Source organism: Anomaloglossus baeobatrachus, chromosome 1, assembly GCF_048569485.1.
Source record: "Anomaloglossus baeobatrachus isolate aAnoBae1 chromosome 1, aAnoBae1.hap1, whole genome shotgun sequence".
NCBI lineage: Eukaryota > Metazoa > Chordata > Amphibia > Anura > Aromobatidae > Anomaloglossus > Anomaloglossus baeobatrachus.
In genome coordinates, this window is record NC_134353.1 from 528,802,597 (window position 1) to 528,822,832 (window position 20,236).

The following is a 20,236-nucleotide window of genomic DNA, read 5'->3' on the forward strand; positions in this document are numbered from 1 at the left end:
TCTGGAAGACAACTTCTTCAAGCAGTGGTACAAGAAGAAGTCGGTATTGTTCAAGAAAAACATGATTTTCATGCAGGACAATGCTCCATCACATGCATCCAACTACTCCACAGCGTGGCTGACTAGTAAAGGTCTAAAAGATGAAAAAATAATGACATGGCCCCCTTGTTCACCTGATCTGAAACCCATAGAGAACCTGTGGTCCCCCATAAAATGTAAGATCTACAGGGAGGGAAAGCAGTACACCTCTCGGAAGTGTCTGGGAGGCTGTGGTGGCTGCTGCACGCAATATTGATCGTAAACAGATCAAGCAACTGACAGAATCTATGGATGGTAGGCTGCTGAGTGTCATCATAAAGAAAGGTGGCTATATTGGTCACTAGTTTTTTGGGTTTTGTTTTTGCGTGTCAGAAATGTGTATTTCTAAATGTTTTGTAGTTATATTGGTTTACCTGGTGAAAATAAACAAGTGAGGTGGGAATATATTTGGTTTTTATCAAGTTGCCTAATAATTCTGCACAGTAATAGTTACCTGCACAAACAGATATCCTCCTAAGATAGCCAAATCTAAAAAAAACCCCACTCCAACAAAAATATTAAGCTTTAATATTTATGAGTCTTTTGGGTTGATTGAGAACATAGTTGTTGATCAATAACAAAAAAAATCCTCTAAAATACAACTTGCCTAATAATTCTGCACACAGTGTATCTGCACTTGGCAATACCAAATATGTGGTTTTTTATTCTTTTATTTTCAATGTGGCAAAAGGGGGGTGATTTAAACTTTTAGGTTTTTATTTTTTTTATATTTTTCAAAACTCTTTTTTATTTACATTATTTATTTATTTTACTAGTCTTCCTAGATGACTTTATGACTGCAGAGTACAATCGCTTCTCCTGATCAGACCGATGCTTCACCATCATGCTGATCAACAGAAATGCTCATCTCCTGTAAGTGCCGGATCCCCGCCGAAGCGCTTTCGATCGCACTGTGAGACTTTGAAGTGATTAACAGACACGGGTGGATCGGAGCCTGTTTGCTGGACGTCTGCTGTGCAGATCAGCAAACATGTGCAAGGATGACCGCGGGATCACCTGTGGTCTCAGACAGATGTAGCATTGACTAGGATAAATAGAGACTGAAGGGACATCTTTAGGGGGTGATATGTGCAAAATGGGCCAGATTTAAAAAAAAATGGGTTATATTGTAACAAATGAACAAGTGTATATTATTTTTAGACCACATTGTCTTTTTGGGAATAGCCATGTAAGATAGCAGATGTTAGATTTGTAGCTAAAGCTCTCAGATATCAATAGCCGAAGCTTGATAGCTATGAGATTTGTTGCACAATAGGATATACATGAGTTACAGTGGCTTAAATAGGTAGTCCAACAGTAAAATATTTTATTTATTAGATATTGATTCATTAAAATTAATAAACGGATAAATACTCACCGGCGCCCCAGCGGATCCAGAACATACCACTACAAAGGTCTCTTCCAGCTCTGTAATCTTTGTCTGCCCTATTCGTAAGTCACATCACTGTTGCAGCCTGTATGTAATTGGCTGCAGCGGTCAGTTAACTAGAAGACTATGTCATTGTTTTTTATCCTATAACATGCTCTAATATGCTTACAGTGTTGTGACTTCCCATGGGGGTAGATACCACTTTCAGAGCCAGTTCAGATTGCTGAAGTGGCCTGCCTAAAAAAAATATTTTACTTTCGCTCAACCTCAGTGATTTGACATTTTGTACTACACACATTGTAATGTTTTTTCTTGGGTCATTGTAACTTGAAACCACACTCAACATAAAATGCCACAGATACATTTGTATCTTCTTAAATTGGTAAATTTGCAATGCGCTGTTAAAATCCTTTGAAACGGATGGATTTTTTATTCTATCGAGTACTGCTTGTTGCTTGCATTACCAGCCACTGCTACAGTATATAAGCTGTGGCTAGTCTCCTAGCCAATGAGCTCACCGCTTGCAGACTCTTTGCTGTAGAGCTTGTAAGTGCTGCTCTGACACTGGCCAGATAGATCCTACCCACTTTAGTGTCCCTTTGCTCTTCTGATGCTGCAGAGGCAAAGCTGCCATCACTTGCAGCATCAGAAGAGCACACCGGTTGGACCAAAGGAGCTCTGGTACCGCAAATCCAAAGTGTCAACTATCATCTTGTAGGGAGGGCTCTGCAAGGTGATTGTGGACACTTTTGACAAGTAGAAAACCAGGAGGCAAGTGTACAATGCACTCCTGAATCTAATGTGTAAGTTTTATAGGTGGCTAACAGTACAGTCTTTAATCTATTGTGTAAATATACCGTATATGTATCAGTACAGTGCATAGACCTACCTGAGAGCAGCATGCAGCATTCACACCTGCTAATCAGTGCTTGAGGTTGGGACAGGTAGATCAGTATACTATACTGTTATCTCACTATGTCAAGATGACTTGCTCCTTTGGAAACTAATATTATTTTTGAATTTACTGTATGTACCCTAAACAAGCTGAAGTGCAGCATGGAACAGTCTTAGCTCCTAGTTTTCAGGCCTTTGAATACTCCTATTATTGTTTTATAGCGTGATAGCTATCAAAACTATACTGTGACATGAGGGACCATTGTATGCTCATCTCAAATGCCCATGTCCATTAAAATAACATCTATTAGACACATAGGGAAAGATTTAGTGTTACTGTTCATGGTTGGGTTTATGACCCTGACTTACCGTAATTTAAATTATTTTGACCCTAATAAAAGCCACTTTAATGAAAACTTCAGAAATGTGCACAAATATGTTATTAAAAGGCACAAACAGGACTTTGTCTAGCTTTTTACAGCACAATAATCTATTTTACTGATACCATTTAAGACAACATATTAAAAAAATAATAATTTTGAAATATCCTAGGGTGAAAATTGTGATTAGGGGAACTGAGGGTTGAGATCCCCACCTTTGCCATGAATGAAGGGATATTTGCCAAGCACTATACTCCTTTGCCTCCAGTTGGCTTTTCTTGCAAGCTTACAGGATACTCCCTTTGTTCTTTACGCAGCTGGAGCTGATCTATATGATATGGCAGAAGTTTTTCTACCATTGTAATTTAAAGAGGTTCTCCATTTTGGGGAACATTTTTTCATACCTAAATATGTGAATTTGAGGCTAAAAATCATTAAAAATGTTGCACAATTTGATTAACATTGATGTGGTGTGAAGTTACAAAGTCTCTCTCAGATTGAGAAAAGACTCTCATTTATTTCATTCTGAAGCTAGAAATGGACAATGCAATGCAAAAGCTATGCAAGACAAATGGTGCAAATTTTTTTATGAAACGTAATTGAAACAATTTTTTTTGCCCCAGTTACATACATTTAAAAAAAAATGCTCCCAAGGTGGATAACTTCTAATGCAGATAAATTAATAGGCGATTAATATACGTATTAGGTAGGGGATTATCATTAGTGCTGCTGACATACAGAATATGTTATGTAACTGAATAGGTTACTCAAGCAAATAGTTTGTTATTTTTTTGTTTATGCTTCAAAATGTGCAAAAATGTATTTCTGCAAATGTTTATTATTGATAAAGCATTCTTTTTCTTTTCATACAGACTTTGTCTGAGACTCTCCCATCTCCTAATAAGGTTAGTATCTAACATTACAGATTACACTATGTGTGCTGAGAATAAAAGATCCCCCTTGCTGCTGATAAGTGTCGAATATAAATCCAAATACCCTTTAATAAACAAGACAAAAATAACTTCAATGGCATGCTCTTAGCATTTAATCATGCTTGCATTGCTCTGAAGCTGTAATGAACTCTCGATTCTGGTAGTAAGGGAGAGTGCACACTTCAGACCAGTGTTGCAACCATACCGCTGTTCTGAACTGTCAAACCTCAGGAGTGCACCACCGACTGCACACGGGAAGCTGGTTGACAGAGGAACGGTGTCCTCCTGATGATTAAACATGCGACCACCCTTTTAGTATTGCAGTAGTGGAAATCTGTATGGTGTTGTTTGCAACTGATTCCATAAATATTTGTTGAACAACTCAAGGTTTTCCTTTTAAAAATGATTCAATATGCGAAATTACTTCTAAAAGTAAGTTGATCATTACATTAAAGAAATTGCTATATTTATTTTCCTATACTTGTTCTAGTAAGGCACATACAAGTACCGTAATATATCAAAATAGTTTTCTGTAGCGTGTACAAAACTGGTGGTAAAACTATTCTTTAGCTACAGGATTATCACAATGCACAAACAATACATTTAAATGGCAAATACTGTCTGTAGACTTAGGAGTACTTCTCACATAGCGAGATCGCTGCTGAGTTACGGATTTTGTGACGCACCAGTGACCTCATTAGCGATCTCGCTGTGTGTGACACTGAGCAGCGATCTGGCCCCTGCTGTGAAATCGCTGCTCGTTACACACTGCTCTGTTTCATTTTTTGGACGTTGCTCTCCCGCTGTGAAGCACACATCGCTGTGTTTGACAGTGAGAGAGCAACGATCTGAATGTGCAGGGAGCAGTGAGCCGGCTTCTGGCAGCCTGCAGTAAGCTGTAACCAAGGTAAATATCGGGTAACCAAGCGAAGTGCTTTGCTTGGTTACCCGATATTTACCTTGGTTACTAGCGTACGCCGCTCTCAGGCTGCCACTGCCGGCTCCCTGCACACGTAGCCGGAGTACACATCAGGTAAATAAGCAAAGAGGTTTGCTTATTAACCCGATGTGTACTCTGGCTACGAGTGCAGGGATCCAGCACTAAGCGGTGTGACCTGGTAACCAAGGTAAATATCGGGTAACCAAGCACTTGGTTACCCGATATTTACCTTAGCTACCAAGCGCAGCATTGCTTCCACTGGGGGCTGGTCACTAGTCGCTGGTGAGATCTGCCTGATTGACAGCTCACTAGCGACCATGTAGCGACGCACCAGTGATCCTGACCAGGTCAGATCGCTAGTGGGATCGCTGGAACGTTGCTAAAGTGTGACGGTACCCTTAAAGTGTAACCAGTGTTTACATTTTTATGTCAGAAATCAATTGTACATAGGAAAATAAGCAACTTTGTAATATATCTTATCAGAGCAATTTTCTTCATTCTCTGCAAAAATTGATCAGTCATTATCAAAATTTTCAATTCTGAGGTAAGATCTGTATTCCGTGAAGACTTTCCTATTACTGAGATAGGGGATGGCAGTTGGAGCTGATGAGATTCTGTATAGATAGAACAGAGAGGAGAGGGCGAAGCTCTGCCTCTAGCTGCATACCCTGCATCTATCGCCTCCTTCCTCCCGTCTTCATACAATTTCATCAGTAACAAGTGGCATTTCCTATGTAGATAGAAGAGGGGGAGGGGCGGAGCTAGAGGCAGAGGGAGGAGCTAGAGGCAGAGCTCCATTCCCTTTTCTATCGCCATATAATCTCATCAGTAAGAACTGTCATCCCCTTTCTCAGTAATGGGAAAGTCTCCATCAAATACAGGTTTTACCTCAGAATTGAGAATTTTGATAATGACTGATCAATTCTGGCAAAGAAAGAAGCAAATTTGTCTGATAAAAATGAGCCACTTTGTAATATATTTTATGTGTACTACAGCATTGATTTATTAGGCAAAATTTAAATCGATGGTTACGCTTTCAGGTAAATATTCACATTGACCACTACTGGGCACTACCTATCCAAAGAACGCTGATATCCCGATGATTGTCATGTTTAAACAGGCTGCCAAATGCCCGACGAAAGAACAAAACATTTGTTCATTGGTTGAAATTATTTTTAAGCAAACCTAAAAATCATCATTCTTGGCAGCACACATCTTCTGTAATGTGCTGTTGAGAACAATACTACTGTATGTGCACAGAATGATCATATCAAAAATAGTGATGGGCGAACCCAAACTGTAAACTTCAAGGTCCATACCAGACACCTCACTCAAGGAAGTCTGTTGGGCTGTTCCTTTCGGCCATTTGGATAAATATTTAAAAAGAAAGAAGCAAATTGGGTATTAAACCAGTACAGTTTTACTTACCAAGTCTCCACACCGCGGTCCACTCATTAACTCTCATGAATATGCACTGCTTTCTCCACCTACTCTCTGTGACAGCATCTGTGATTGGTTGCTATCAGACTACCGGCCTCTCTGATTGGTTGCCCTCACAGTACCTGTCCGTGTCTCCGAAGTGAAATGTAAAAATAATTAAATAACTGAAAATAATGGCATAAGTTCCCCCTGTATTTTGATACCCAGCGCAGATAAAAAAAGACAGCTGGAGGCTGCAGCCCCCAGCTGTGTACATTATCTTGGCTCTGTATCAAAATACAAGGGACCTCACTCAGGTTTTTGTTTGTTTTTTTAATTATTTAAAAAATTCGCATGCAGTCCCCCCCAATTTTGATATGCAGCTAAAATTAAAACAGACAGCTGGGGGACAGGCTTGGTAGGCCCATGGCTATTGGGCTCTCCGCAGCCTAAAAATATCAGCCTGCAGCCTCCTCAAAATTGGCGCATACATTACATGCGGCAATCTTACCCAGCTTACCTGAGTCATCCTGATTGCCCTGGTGCGGTGGAAATCGGGTTAATACAAGGGTTTAATGACAGCTGCGATATACACCAAAACGTATGCAATTTGCATAATTTTTTTTTTACTCTTTGTTGAGAATAATAAAATAATTAAAACAGGTTGTCTCGACAAATAGAAACCCCAACAGATGGGAAGAGGAAAAATATTGGAAACACCAAGCCAAACTCTCTATGATATATATAGGAATGTAAAACCGGACCAAAATTAAATACACCACAATAATAGTAAAAGATCAATGCAGGATGAAGCATTGTTGAATGCAAAACGTGCGTTGGGTGTGTGGGGACGCCGTCTTACAATTATTCTGCCAATTCCCTGTGTAGTTAAATGCTGTGCCATTTTGTGACCATTATGTGACCTTCATCTATATTGGTAATGATGTGACCATTTGTGTAATATATTACTGACACACTTATTTCTCCAGTATTTTAATTCTTAATTGATTTTTTACTATTATTGTGGTGTATTCAATTTTGCTCCGGTTTTACGTTCCTATATATATCATAGAGGGTTCGGCTTGGTGTTCCCAATATTTTTAATCTCCCCGTCTGTTGGGGATTTTATTTGTAGAAACAACCTGTTTTAATTATTTTATTATTCTCAATAAAAATGTAAATAATTTTTTATGCAAATTGCATTAGTTTTGGTGTTTTTCAATGTAGTTTATGCTCCCACTAGTAAGATTATGATATGGGTGTTATTATGACAGCTGTGATATGTTATAACATCACAGCTGTCATCAAGCCTGAGGTTAGTAATAGGGAGGGGTGTATGAGACCCCCATTACCAATCGTGTAAGTAAAAATAAATAAGCACAGAAAAACAGGAAAATCCTGTATTAAAAAAAACACCCCCTTTCTCCAATTTATTAACCCCCAAAACACCCCTGTAGGTCTGACGTAATCCACAGACTTGATGTCCCACCCCAATTTTGACTCTGCTATATCTGAGGTCGCAGTTCATGGTCACATTAGAAAACGTGACCGAACATTGTGGTCAAATCCCCAACTGTTATTAACCCCTTATATTACTCCGATTGCCACCGCACCAGGGCAGTCGGGATGAGCAGGTTAAAGCCTAGGATTGGCAGATTGGCACATCTAACCATGGGCCTCCCCAGCCTGAGAAACAGCCCCCAGCTGTCTACTTTATCTTGGCTGAGTATCAAAATTGACAGGGCCCACTTGACTGTTGTTTCAAATTATTTATTTGAATAAAAAAAAACTGCTTAGGGTCCCTGATACTTTGCTACATAGCCAAGATAACACATGCAGCGAGGTGCTGCAGTCTACAGCTGACTGCTTTATTCGCGCTGGGTATCAAAATATGGGAGACCCTACGCCATTTGTTTCAATTATTTATTCTTTTTACTTTCCACTTCAGTGACCCAGATAGCTACTATGAGGGCAAGCAATCAGAGACGTTGGTACACAGGCAATCTGACTGCAACCATTCATAAATACTGTCACAGAGGGGTGGGGGAAACAGTGAATATACATGAGATTTATTGAGCAGTGTGACAGCTGCTTGGAGGCTCAGTAAGTATAACTCTCCTGCTATAATCCCAGTTTTGCTTCCTTTTGCAGCCTCCTAGCCCTTACTACCACCATTTTACAGCACACAAGTTCGGACCCCCATAGACGTATATGGGGTCTAGTGTCTGGACTCAAGTTGTGTTTCAAGTCCGGTCCTGAACCTGACTTCTTTTTGAAGTCCGGCGGGACCCACCAAACCCGAACACCTGCGGGTTCGCACATCTCTAATTATCATTCATTCTATGCGCATAGCATATCTAACAACACTATTAACCAATCTCCAATTGGTATTAGCCAATCGGCAGTCATTCAACGGCCACAATTGTTTTGTGTAAATTAACTTTATGACATGCAATTCATGGAGTTGTAAAATAGAAATTTACAGTATAATTCAGGAGATATCTTTGCGTGTTACTGACTCACAAAATATTCCTATTGGCTATGTTTTTTACTGTGTTCATAGACACGACCAAGATTAACACGTGGTGGCAGCTCAGCATCTCTACATAACAGTCTCATGAGAAACAGCATATTCCAGCTAATGATACACACACTTGATCCTCTTTCTGAAGGTAAGTCAGATCTGTATGCCTTTTATATTTATGTAACTGCATATAGGCATTTTTGCACAAACTGTTATTTATTGGCCTCATATTTGCTTATGAATATTATGGGTTTGATTATTTGAAAGTTTTTCAGTTAATAATCAAGAAAGCTCTTATATACAGTATATTACCTTTTGTAGCCACTTATGGTTTTGAATACAAAAACGCAGCAAGAACTGCAGTGTGTAAATCCAGTCTAAATGTAGTGAATTGACTCAGTATCATTTTTCGTCCATTAAAATGAATCTGTCAGTAGGATAAACTAAGCTGTTTACATGGACATGTAGGCCCTAAAAAGGTGAATACAATGACACATTGATATCTGCAAACTGTTGTTTGATTTAGAGAAATCCATGTTTTTCTTGTAAATATATACAAAATATGTAAATGAGCTTTTCCAGGCTATCGGCCAGACGTAGATCTCCCTGAGAATCTGTCTCCAGAGCTTATTTTAAATGTAAGGGGTTGTTACCAGTTTGAGACATGTGTTAACTGACACTTTGCTCTCATAATCACACTCAGTTTTGCAGGGACATCAGAATTAACACAGTACATCAGACTAATACAGGACAGCAGAATGTACACAGTACATCAGAAGTGAACTTACTTTGTCTCATTGCACCCATTTTCAGCAGCAGTCGTCTTCCCATAGTGCTGGCATCTCTGCTGCAGAGTTGTGCCTGATTATAACCAGCATAGTACAGCAGAGTTGAATTTGGTCTCATTACAAACATATTTGCAATGGCAGCTCTGTTCTCACAGTTCTGTCATCTCTGCTGTACTGCCCTTTTCCCACATTTGCTGCTTGTGAGATGAAAGCTGAAGTACTGTGAGAGGACTGCACCTTCAAATGTGTTTGTAACTAGGCAAATTTATCTTCTGCCGTAGTGTGTTAGCTTTGCTGGACTGTGTTATGTCATGATCTCACTGCAGACCTGTTTGTGAGTATGAGAAGCAAGTGTCAGTCATTAATTGGAGATTAAAATCTGTGTCCAGCCCATAGACCTTAACAACTCTTTTTTTACACATGATATAAACAATATTTTTTCTGGAATAAAACATCAGATTGCAGATATCAAGGTATCCTTTTATTCAGTTTCCTTTCACCTGCGTGGCCATAAAGACAACTTAGGACAATTGATCCTACTGACAGATCTCTTTTACTTTATGTATACAGTGGAAACTATTTTTAACCACTTTCTTAGCATTTAATGGAAATATATGTTGCAGTAGGCTTTTAATTTTGAAGCAATTCTTTAACCCCTTCACGACCTTGAACATACGTATATATATATGTATATATATATATATATATATATATATATATATATATATATATACGTCCTAGGTCGCATCCCCCAGTAACTGCAGGCTCTGGCGGCGAGCCCGCAGTAATCCCAGCACATATCTGCTGATCCGATCAGCAGGCATGTGCGGCTAACAGGCGCGTGTGGCTCAGACACTTGCAACTATTTAGCATATGATAAGTTTTGCAGACTCTTGTCATGTTACTGCATTGTTACTGTTTTGCTCCTTGTGTTTTGGAAAAAAAATTCTTCCTGTATACTACAAATTAAAACCTGTTCTCACATTCTCTAATAGCTCAGTGAGTTATTATGTTGATTCCCAAGCAAATGGTCACTGGTTCGAATTGAGGAGCAGCCTTGAAGAAGATTTCCCAAGAAAAGATAAACAACATCATCCAGTTCAAAAATAGCAGTCTCTTGAGCAAGAAAATTTTAAAATTGCATCATGTGAGTGCCATGACATTTGCAAGAATAAGAGAGGAAGTCCATTCATCCATTCAAATGCTAAGAGGTGGACGTCCAGACAAAATATCTGAGTCAACAAGCCGGCTCATCACAAGGTGTATTAGTTCTGATGTGACAAACACAGCAGTGGAGGTGGCTCATATGCTTCGTAATAGTGAGACCACAGAGATCCATGCAAGCACCGTGCGATGCAGGTTACACAAGCTTGGAATGGTGGCCCGCAAGAAGGTGAAGAAGCCTTGACTTCAGTATTATCATAAGAAGTGTTGGTTTGAATTTGCAAAGAAGCATGAAAAATGGACAGTAGAAGATTGGAAACGGTGATCTGAATCGATAAGACAAAAGTCAATAGACTAAGCTCTGATGGGTGCAAATGGGTCTGGAAGAAACAAGGTAAAAAGGGGCTAACATATGCTAACATATCAAGAAATTGAAGGAACTGTCAAGCTGTTGGTGCAGGAAGCCTGATGATGTGGGATTGTTTTCCACTCAAAGGTGTTGGATACTTAACCAGGATCAATGATGGCTGAGCTATATGGGAATATCCTACAAGACAAGTTACGTCTTATTATGGAGCACTATGGGTATGAAAAGGATGACATAGTGTTCCAGCAGGACAACGACCTGAAGCATTCGTCAAGATTGGTGAAGAAATGGTTCAATGACAATGAAGTTGAGGTGCTGGTTTGGCCGCCACAGTCCCCAGACCTCAACCCAATCGAACACTTGTTGGTAGAGTTGAAGAAATAGCTGTATACATACAGAAGTGAGTCGACCAGTGTTCAGCAACATTGGGAACGTGTAGAAGACACTTAGGATCAGATTTTGGTCGAGACATGCTTGAATCTGATTGTGAGCATGCCCAGAAGGATTCAGCCAGTGTTGAAAGTCAATGGCAGATTTACGAAATACTAACAAAATAATAAAAAGTAACATTTAGATTTTTAGGAGCAAATTAGTAACAATGCACTGACAGGAGAAGAATCTGCAAAATTAATCATATGCTAAATAGGTGCAAGTCAAATTTATGTATGAGATAGCAAAGATGATTGTTTATAAAATGAAGGTAGTCTCACTGTCAAATCTGTAGTGCATGGTGAGATATGGAGCATAAAAATCAAAAGTTCACAACATTGTTACCCTTTTGCTTGTCACTGTATATTAGTGGTTATTTTTACCTTTTGGCTGCGTTTTTATAGTCTCACTGTTTCCCTGCACAATAATTTAATCTTGCAGTGAAACAGGCTTTTCACCTGCAAAACTACATGGCTGTTATGATCAGCGGGGCAATCTTGCAGGTAAAACAGCTGCTTCTCGGCAAGATTAAGTGACTGTGTGGAGAAACAGTAGAAAAACCACTGCATTAGGCTGCTACTTTTTAAAGCTGCAGCATCACTACTGCATGTGAACGTAGCCTAAGGGGTACTTTGCACGCTGTGACATCGCTACTGCGATATCGTCGGGGTCAAATCGAAAGTGACGCACATCCGGCGCCGGTAATGATGTCGCAACGTGTAAAGCCTAGATGTGCCGATAAAAGATCGCAAAAGCGTCGAAAATTGGTGATCTGTGTAGCGTCGGTCATTTTCATAATGTCGCACCAATAAGAGATACAATGTTGTTCCTCGTTCCTGCGGCAGCACACATCGCTGTGTGTGAAGCCGCAGGAGCGAGGAACATCTCCTTACCTGCCTCCACCGGCTATGCGGAAGGAAGGAGGTGGGCGGGATGTTTACGTCCCGCTCATCTCCGCCACTCCGCTTCTATTGGCCGCCTGCCGTGTGACGACGCACGATACGCCCCCTTAGGAAGGAGGCAGGTCGCCGGCCAGAGCGACGTCGCAGGGCAGGTAAGTGCGTGTGAAGCTGCTGGAGCGATAATTTTCGCTACGGCAGCTATCACCAGATATCGCATGTGCGACGGGAGCGGGTACTATCGTGCTCGGCATCGCTAGCCGATGCTAGCGATGTCGCAACGTGCAAAGGAGCCCCCTGGGTTAAGTTTCAGACTGCAATCTTCATTCCTTCAGTTATTTTCCAACACCTTGGTATGCCGTTTGCAACCTGATCTCAGTTTCAGACGTTGTTCTTGTCTCTCTGCGTAATTCATCTTGGAGGTGAGCTCTGTGTGTATCCAGGGTACTGCTGTCTTCATTTACTTTCATGTATTAGCACAGCTACAATACTGCAATCAGTTCTACATGTGCTTTCGCTTTTTATCTGTAGCCTGATTTCTCTGTGCTCATTTAGATAGTTTCCTCTCTCGCCACTACACATCAGTGTACCACTTGTCGCCCTCAGTGAAGCTGTCTCGTATATTGAAAAATGGAAGGGAGACAACAGAGTAAGCTTTCAGGAGCAGTAGCTCTGACGGATTTATTTCAGTTTTGCAAAAGTAGGCAGCTAAGAGGACAACAGATATTCTAGAATAAAACATCTAGAAAGTTGCTATACTTTGCATTTAGCAAGCAAATACGTAGCCTTTAACTCTATGCTGTGACCGATATTGCAGTAAAGCTCTGTAATATCACTGATACTATACAGTAGAGGTCACAGGAATTACCCTAAAGCAGTACTGAATTGTTAACCCCCTGTAAAATGAAATTATGAAAGAGTTTGTCCACTACTCGGACAATCCCTTCTCTATTTCTATGTTTCCCCCTTGTAAAATAATAACACTTATACTCACCTCAGGTACCAGTGCTGTTCCAGTGATGTCGGCACTGCCTTTCACAAGGATCGTGTGACATTGTTATGTCATGTGCTCCCTGCAGTCATTCTCCGGGCGCTTCACTCTCCACACCTTTGGATGTATCACATACATCTGGAGGAAGTGGGAGACCAGTAGCTCTTGCTTCATTCAGATTTATGTGATTTGTCTGAAGGAGTGGAGTGTGAAGCAGCCACAGATTGACTTGAGGGATCGCACAAGATAACAATGTCACGCAATCTATGGGAGAGACTGGAACAGCGCTGGCACTGCATGAGAGTATACAGTAGGTGTTATTATTTTACAAGGTGGAAACAATTAGAGAAGGGGCTGTCCGAGTAGTAGACAACCCCTTTAACAATCATTGCATCTTGGTTGTGCATGGTGTTTGGGTGCTCCCACTGTCATCCCAACAGTGCACACATAGTAATGAAAAATTACAGCCAATGTCAGAAAAATTATGAATTTAAATGAAAAGAAAACAAAAGGGAATTCCTTTTTTTTCTTCCCTAAATAAAGTAAATCAATAAGTTAGCTGTATGCACTTTAAATATCAATTATTGTACAATGCAACTCAGTGTTAAAAAAAAATGAACTTTCCCATAACTGTGTCCATAGAACAAATGTAATGGCTCCCTCAATGAGCAATGTGACAACAACAAAAAAAACACCAAAGTTTGCCCGGTAAGAAAGCTTCAGTGCTGACATGGTTAAATTAAAATATAGCATTATTACTATAATCACAAGTAAAAACAAATAAATGATAAAATTCTGTGGATACACATAACACTGTAATTTTAGTTTTTAGTTAAAGTTACTATTTATTACATTTCAAACCCTACAATTTACTCTTTGGGGTTTGGACATTAAACTGCATGAGTTTACAGGTAATATGAATTCTGGAATAGGAAAAGTATGATTTGGCTAACGAAAATGTATTAAATATAAACATCAATGACTGTTTTATTTAAAATGTACCTTATTTTAGTGTGAACAGGCAACTGGAAAAAAATACTTCTGTTGAAACTCATGTTGAGAAAATCAAATATAGAAACGGTGATTTGTGTCTCATTAAACACTGTAAAATTATTCAACTACCTCTGCTAGATACAAAATGTACTTTTACAGACTTATAAGAGATGATCTATGGATTGGCTGGTTAATTCAGCATTACATAATTTAGGTAAAGGTAGGTTAGGTAGGGATTATATGATTTTATGATTATAGAAATAAATAACTAATAAAGATTATCCTAGTATAATACACAAATAATATGGAATGGAATATAGTTTTAAAAATGAAGGTACTTAGCCCATAACTTCGTAACCCCTTCTCATGTACAGCACCATGAAATCAATGGTGCTCTATAAATAAATATTATTAATAATAATAATAATAATAATAATTATTATTATTATTATTATAATAACTTTACCTATTCATGAGATCCTGCCAGCCACAGCAAGGCTTCCTTCTTCCATGGTACCTTAACCTAATATCATGCCTCTGCTGGGCTAAAAGTCTTCAAATTTATGGACAGGTAGGATTATTAAAAAAAAAAATCATTAAAATAGCCTAAAGGCTGCTTTACACGCTGCGATATCGTTACCGATATCGGTAGCGTGCGTACCCGCCTCCATCGGTTGTGTGACACGGGCAAATCGCTGCATTTGGCACACAAAATCGTGCGGACCCGTCACACTACTTACCTGCCTAGCGAAGTCGCCGTGACCGGCGAACCTTTCTAAGGGGGCGGTTCGTGCGGCGTCACAGCAACGTCCCTAAGCGGCCGCCCAATAGAAGCGGAGGGGCAGAGATGAGCGGGACGTAACATCCCGCCCACCTCCTTCCTTCCTCATTGCCAGCAGCCGCAGGTAAGGTGAGGTTCCTCGTTCCTGCGGTGTCACACATAGTAATGTGTGCTGCCGCAGGAACGACGAACAACATCATGCCTGCAGCAGCAACGATAATTGGGAATAGGGGGTCATATCACCGACTAGCGATTTTGAACATTTTTGCGACGATTCAAAATCGCTCATAGGTGTCACACGCAACAACATCGCTAACGCGGCCGGATGTGCGTCACAAATTTCGTGACCCCAACGACATCGCTTTAGCGATGTCGTAGCATGTAAAGCGGCCTTTAGTCTGATAGGAGGAGTGCTCAGTCAGAAAAGGAGATAGTCACAGTCTTCCAATAGTTAATACAAAAAAAACCAAACAAACAAAAACTCATCAGCACCTCCAAATTGAATAATGCAAGTGTGAACAGGTGCAAGCTGCTATGGCTTCACAATATACAAATAAAAGAATACAGCAGCACTCTGTAAGCGCCAATATACTGTATATGTGAACATTGAACATATGAAATTTGAATTGCATTACTGCTGTATGGAATATTTTTTTAGGGCTCGCTCACATTAGCATTTAACTCAGAAAAGTGCAATGCGAGAAAATTTTGCATTGTACTCATACCAATCTGAGCCAATGATGCAGGCTAGATCTGCTAGTTTTTCCTGAGCTCTAAACGGACTGAGTAAAAATTTGCAGCACACTGCAACTGGCAGCATGTCTTGGTTCAGGCTCACCCATATAAGTCTATGGGTGCATGTGAAACAACAGACTGCAATTGGATAACACAGGCAATGGAGACAATGAAGGGATTAATCTTTTCTTCTTCTCCACACCTTTACTCCGCGATCCTCACATGCAAGACAAATGACAATCGGCTCACTTTCGTAGCAGAGTTTTAGCATCTGACGGCTCTCATGAATATGCTAATTTATGTACTAAGTACTTTCATTTTTAAAAGTATTCCATATAACAGTAATGCAATTCAAATATTATATATTCAATGTTCACATATATCTTGGCGCTTACTGAGTGCTCCTGTATTCGTTTATTTGTCTATTATGCCGCTTGCACCTGTTCAGACTTGCTTTATTCTGTTTAGAGGTGCTGGTCTGTTTTTTGTATCCTAGAATAAATAAACATTAAAGGGAACCTGTCAGTCAATTAAAGCTGCTCAAGCCATGGGAAGCATGGAATCAGAGATTTGTTTCACAATTGCAGTCAGGTATCTTTTTCTCTGAAGCATTCCTGCGTTTCAGAGAAAGACAAGAACTAGAGAAAGACAAGATTAGTCCCTGCGCCACTACCTACCAGCTTTCCTCCTCTCCACTCCAGGTGATTGACAGGCCTATGTACACACATAGGAGAGACCTGTCAATCAATTAGTGTGGTGCTGGTAGAAGCTTTCCAAAGCTATGCAATTTTCTTGCCGGTTCTAATGAGTGGCACGTAGGAGGCGGAAAATCCAGATTTGTTAAGAGGCACATGCCTTTTAATGAATCTGACAAGTGACATGCATCTCTGTGCATCTTGCCACAAATCTCACTGTAGTCACTGGCTGAAATTAGATTTCTCGAATAATACACACCACAGCTTGTCATGAATTAGGCGAATTGTAGCGTCACACCCCTGTCCTAAACCAGTTCCACCCATTTTGGCATAACTAAGTGAAACTGATGTCAAAATGCTAAAAGCTGTTACATCCAGAAGCTGCAGTGATGGAAAACTCGAATGATCACTGCAGCTCCTAGGACACACTGAGGGCAGCGGGGGAACCCAGTTGTGAGAAACAATGATGTCAGTCTGATCACTGGAGTTCACAGCCAGGTTCCCATGGTACCAAGTGTGACCACCGATAAACGCGCTGCTGGATTGACAGACTGTGGGATTGCAGGACAAGACCGCACAACAGTCCGGCAATGGGTTCAACTGAGTTTACGGAATAAAGCGGGGGGGACCTTGAGTGTGAACTCCGATGACCTGACTGCCGGATTGCCGGACTGCTGTGCCACCGTGAAAATTTTTTTCACTGTGCCTACCAATCACAGTAATGCCAGTAGCAAAGGTGGCTACGGCATTACTGTGAATGGCAGGCAGCCCCCGCATTTTTCTGTGTCTGAAAATCAGGCGCCAAACATGTGGGGAAGGAACTCAAAACACACAAAGCAGATACCAAATTACTCGACTACTAACAGATATCTCAAATACCTTAATATTCGTGTGATTCACAAATAGCACTGAATATATTCGCTCATCACTAATCCAGACCTTTATTTTCGTTCATACATCAGAGTGTTTCAGAGGAAAATGTACCTTGCTGCAATCATACAGCCAGACTCTGATTCAAGCTGCCTTTGGTTTGGGCAACAGGAACGACTGACAGGTTCCCATGAAAAGAACACTCTGGCAAAACTGATCCACTCTACTATGCTTAGCATAGGACCTGAGGAATAATGAAAGTCTGTTTGACTGCCCCTGGGCCCTCACTGGATATAGCACAACAATGTTTCCCAGACTGGTCCTTAAAAGTGTTTTTTTAATTTATTTTTAAGCATAAATGATTTATACGTGTGACACCCTTTGTAACACGCTATATATATATATATATATATATATGTTTCTTTCTCACTTCGAGCCATCTCAATTTGCCTTTTCCTTGTCTGCAAATTGAAAATGTTTAGAAACTTTATCAAAATCGTGGGAAAAAGTTTGGTTATGCCACTTTTCTTTTTCAAAAACCAGGCTGTGAAATGGGGGTTAGTTTTTCAAATGTTCAGAAGTAAGAGTATTGTGATTTGCAAATGTAGCATTTACTAAAGGCACATACATCTGCGTGAAAAGGACATTTGTATGAAAATGAAAGTTGCATAACACGGCTACACCAATGCAAAGTAAATGAGCACACTTTCAGCAGAACCTGCATAGGGGCACTGCCCATTAATGCCATAGTGCACCTCACAGATTCATTTACACTGAGTATCCCCTTATTTTGATCTATTTCAATGTTGTAGTGTCATCCTATTTCTTTTAAATGGAAACTCCACTCAGGAGTTAAGCGGGCTTCACACGCTGCGATCTCGCTAGCGAGATCGCAAGCGATCGTACCCGCCCTCGTCGGTTGTGCGACACGGGCAAATCGCTGCCCGTGGCGCACAACCTCGCTTAACCCCGTCACACGCACTTACCTGCTCTGCAACGTCGCTGTGGCCGGCGAACCACCTCCTTTCTAAGGGGGCGGTCCATGCGGCATCATAGCGACGTAACACGGCAGGCGTCCAATAGAAGCGGAGGGGCGGAGATGAGCGGGACGTAACATCCCGCCCACCTCCTTCCTTCCGCATTGCCGGTGGAGGCAGGTAAGGAGATGTTCTTCGCTCCTGCAGTGTCACAGACAGCGATGTGTGCTGCCGCAGGAATGACGAACAACATCGCTAATAAGCAGAAAACGATTTTTTGTTTCAGGACGACCTCTCCGCGGCAAACGATTTGACCGCTTTTGCCATCGTTTAAGGTTGCTCATAAGTGTCACACACTGCGATATCGTTAATGACGCCGGATGTGCGTCACAAACACCGTGACCCCGACGATAATTCATTAACGATATCGTAGCGTGTAAAGCCCGCTTCATTCTATTAAAGACTTCTATGTCTTAGCCTCATAAATTATTTTTATGCTTCTTAACTAAATATCAGGTCAGCCACACTAAAGTCTCTGGTTAACAATTTGAATTTGTCTTGAATACCAAATCTTTTATTTGTAATTGGGGCAAAAAAAAATCTGTGAAAGTGACCTTAGTTAGTCCTTTATCATAAACAATAAGTTTTACCCTGTATTTTACATAGACTGTTCAACTTAAGTTTCCACAGGCAGAATACAAACCTCTATCATTTTACTTAAATAACAGGTGCTGATTCAAGATACGAAGAAAAAAAATTAGCAATACATCCAATTTTTTTACAATTGACAAATGTTTGATTAAAGGTTTTAAAGTCAAATATGAGTGGTAATATTAAATTCTCAAGAAGTGATAGCTTGTAATATATTTGTTACATGTAATAAAGGAATCTATTGTCTAACCAAGAGAGCAATAGTTGTGTAACTTTTAATTGTTTGGGAGAAATTTCTCTTTTTAAATGCTCTGGAATAGCAGAATTGTCACTCTGTAAACACCAGCAGTAGTCTGCCATCATGTTTGTGTTCCATCTGTCTTGATATCTGTTTCATGGTCCTGTTGTCTTGGTTAAATGAAAACCTTTTTAATAGAGTGAAATTTACTGTGACTTGTAAGCCTGTTGAACAATTGAATGCTGTCATCAGTTTTCACACTGCTTATATAACCATAAAATTCCGACGTTGGCAGTTTTTAACTGCTTATTAGGCAGTCTTCCTATTAGTTATACCGATTGCATATTCAGCATTTCTTTTTGTTTATTTAACATATCTAAAAAATATAATTAAATTATATATAAGGTTACTTTATTATTGTAAGAGTACCACAGTAAACAGCATTTTGCAGAAAAAACAGATATGACTGGAAAAAACGGATGTGAGTTTTGGATTCAGAACTAGAATTGAGCGGACCCGTGGAAGTTCGGTTCAACGGGTTGAGACGGACTTTAGATAATGTTCAGTTTGGGCCTGTACTTGACCTAAACCCCAAAGGAAGTCACTAATTGTGCAGTTCGGGTCTCTGCCCACACACAGCCAGCCATAAACAGAACACTTCTGGGGCAGGTGGGCGAAATTTTTCCATTTTGTTCGTTTGGTGCACACTACATTCGATCGCATTGTTATTACCCCTAGTGCAAGCTATTCAAACACTGCAAGCAGCTCACATTGGGCTGAGCATTGAGCGTATCTGAGCACAACGATGCTCATGCAGGTGCTTTGCATACGTGAAGCACCAAAACTCTGAACCCGAACTCTTTTTTTGCAAAGTCTGTGTTTGGTAATAAACACCGAACCTTGGGTTCACTCATTCAGCACTAGAGATGAGTGAACCCAAGGTTCGCTGTTCGTAAAAAACATGGACTTTACAAACAAACGAATTTGGTTTCAAAGTTCTGGTTCTTTACATAAGAAAACCACTCCTGTGAGCATTGCTGTGCTCATGGAAGTGATCTTGGTCTTCACCCCAGTGCAAGGTGCTGGCGGTGTTTGAATGGC

At 40.3% G+C, this 20,236-nt stretch overlaps 1 protein-coding gene across 6 annotated transcripts in view; it reads left to right on the top strand.

Annotated features, from left to right (window-relative positions):
• Nucleotides 1-20,236, top strand: part of SLC24A2 (solute carrier family 24 member 2) — a 344,055-nt gene that overhangs the window by 222,447 nt on the left and 101,372 nt on the right. For all 6 annotated transcript variants that reach the window (XM_075316302.1, XM_075316318.1, XM_075316310.1 and 3 more), the window contains exons 4-5: nt 3,615-3,647; nt 8,597-8,705. In XM_075316302.1, the coding sequence (XP_075172417.1) occupies nt 3,615-3,647; nt 8,597-8,705 (142 nt within the window). The remainder of the gene's footprint in view (nt 1-3,614; nt 3,648-8,596; nt 8,706-20,236) is intronic.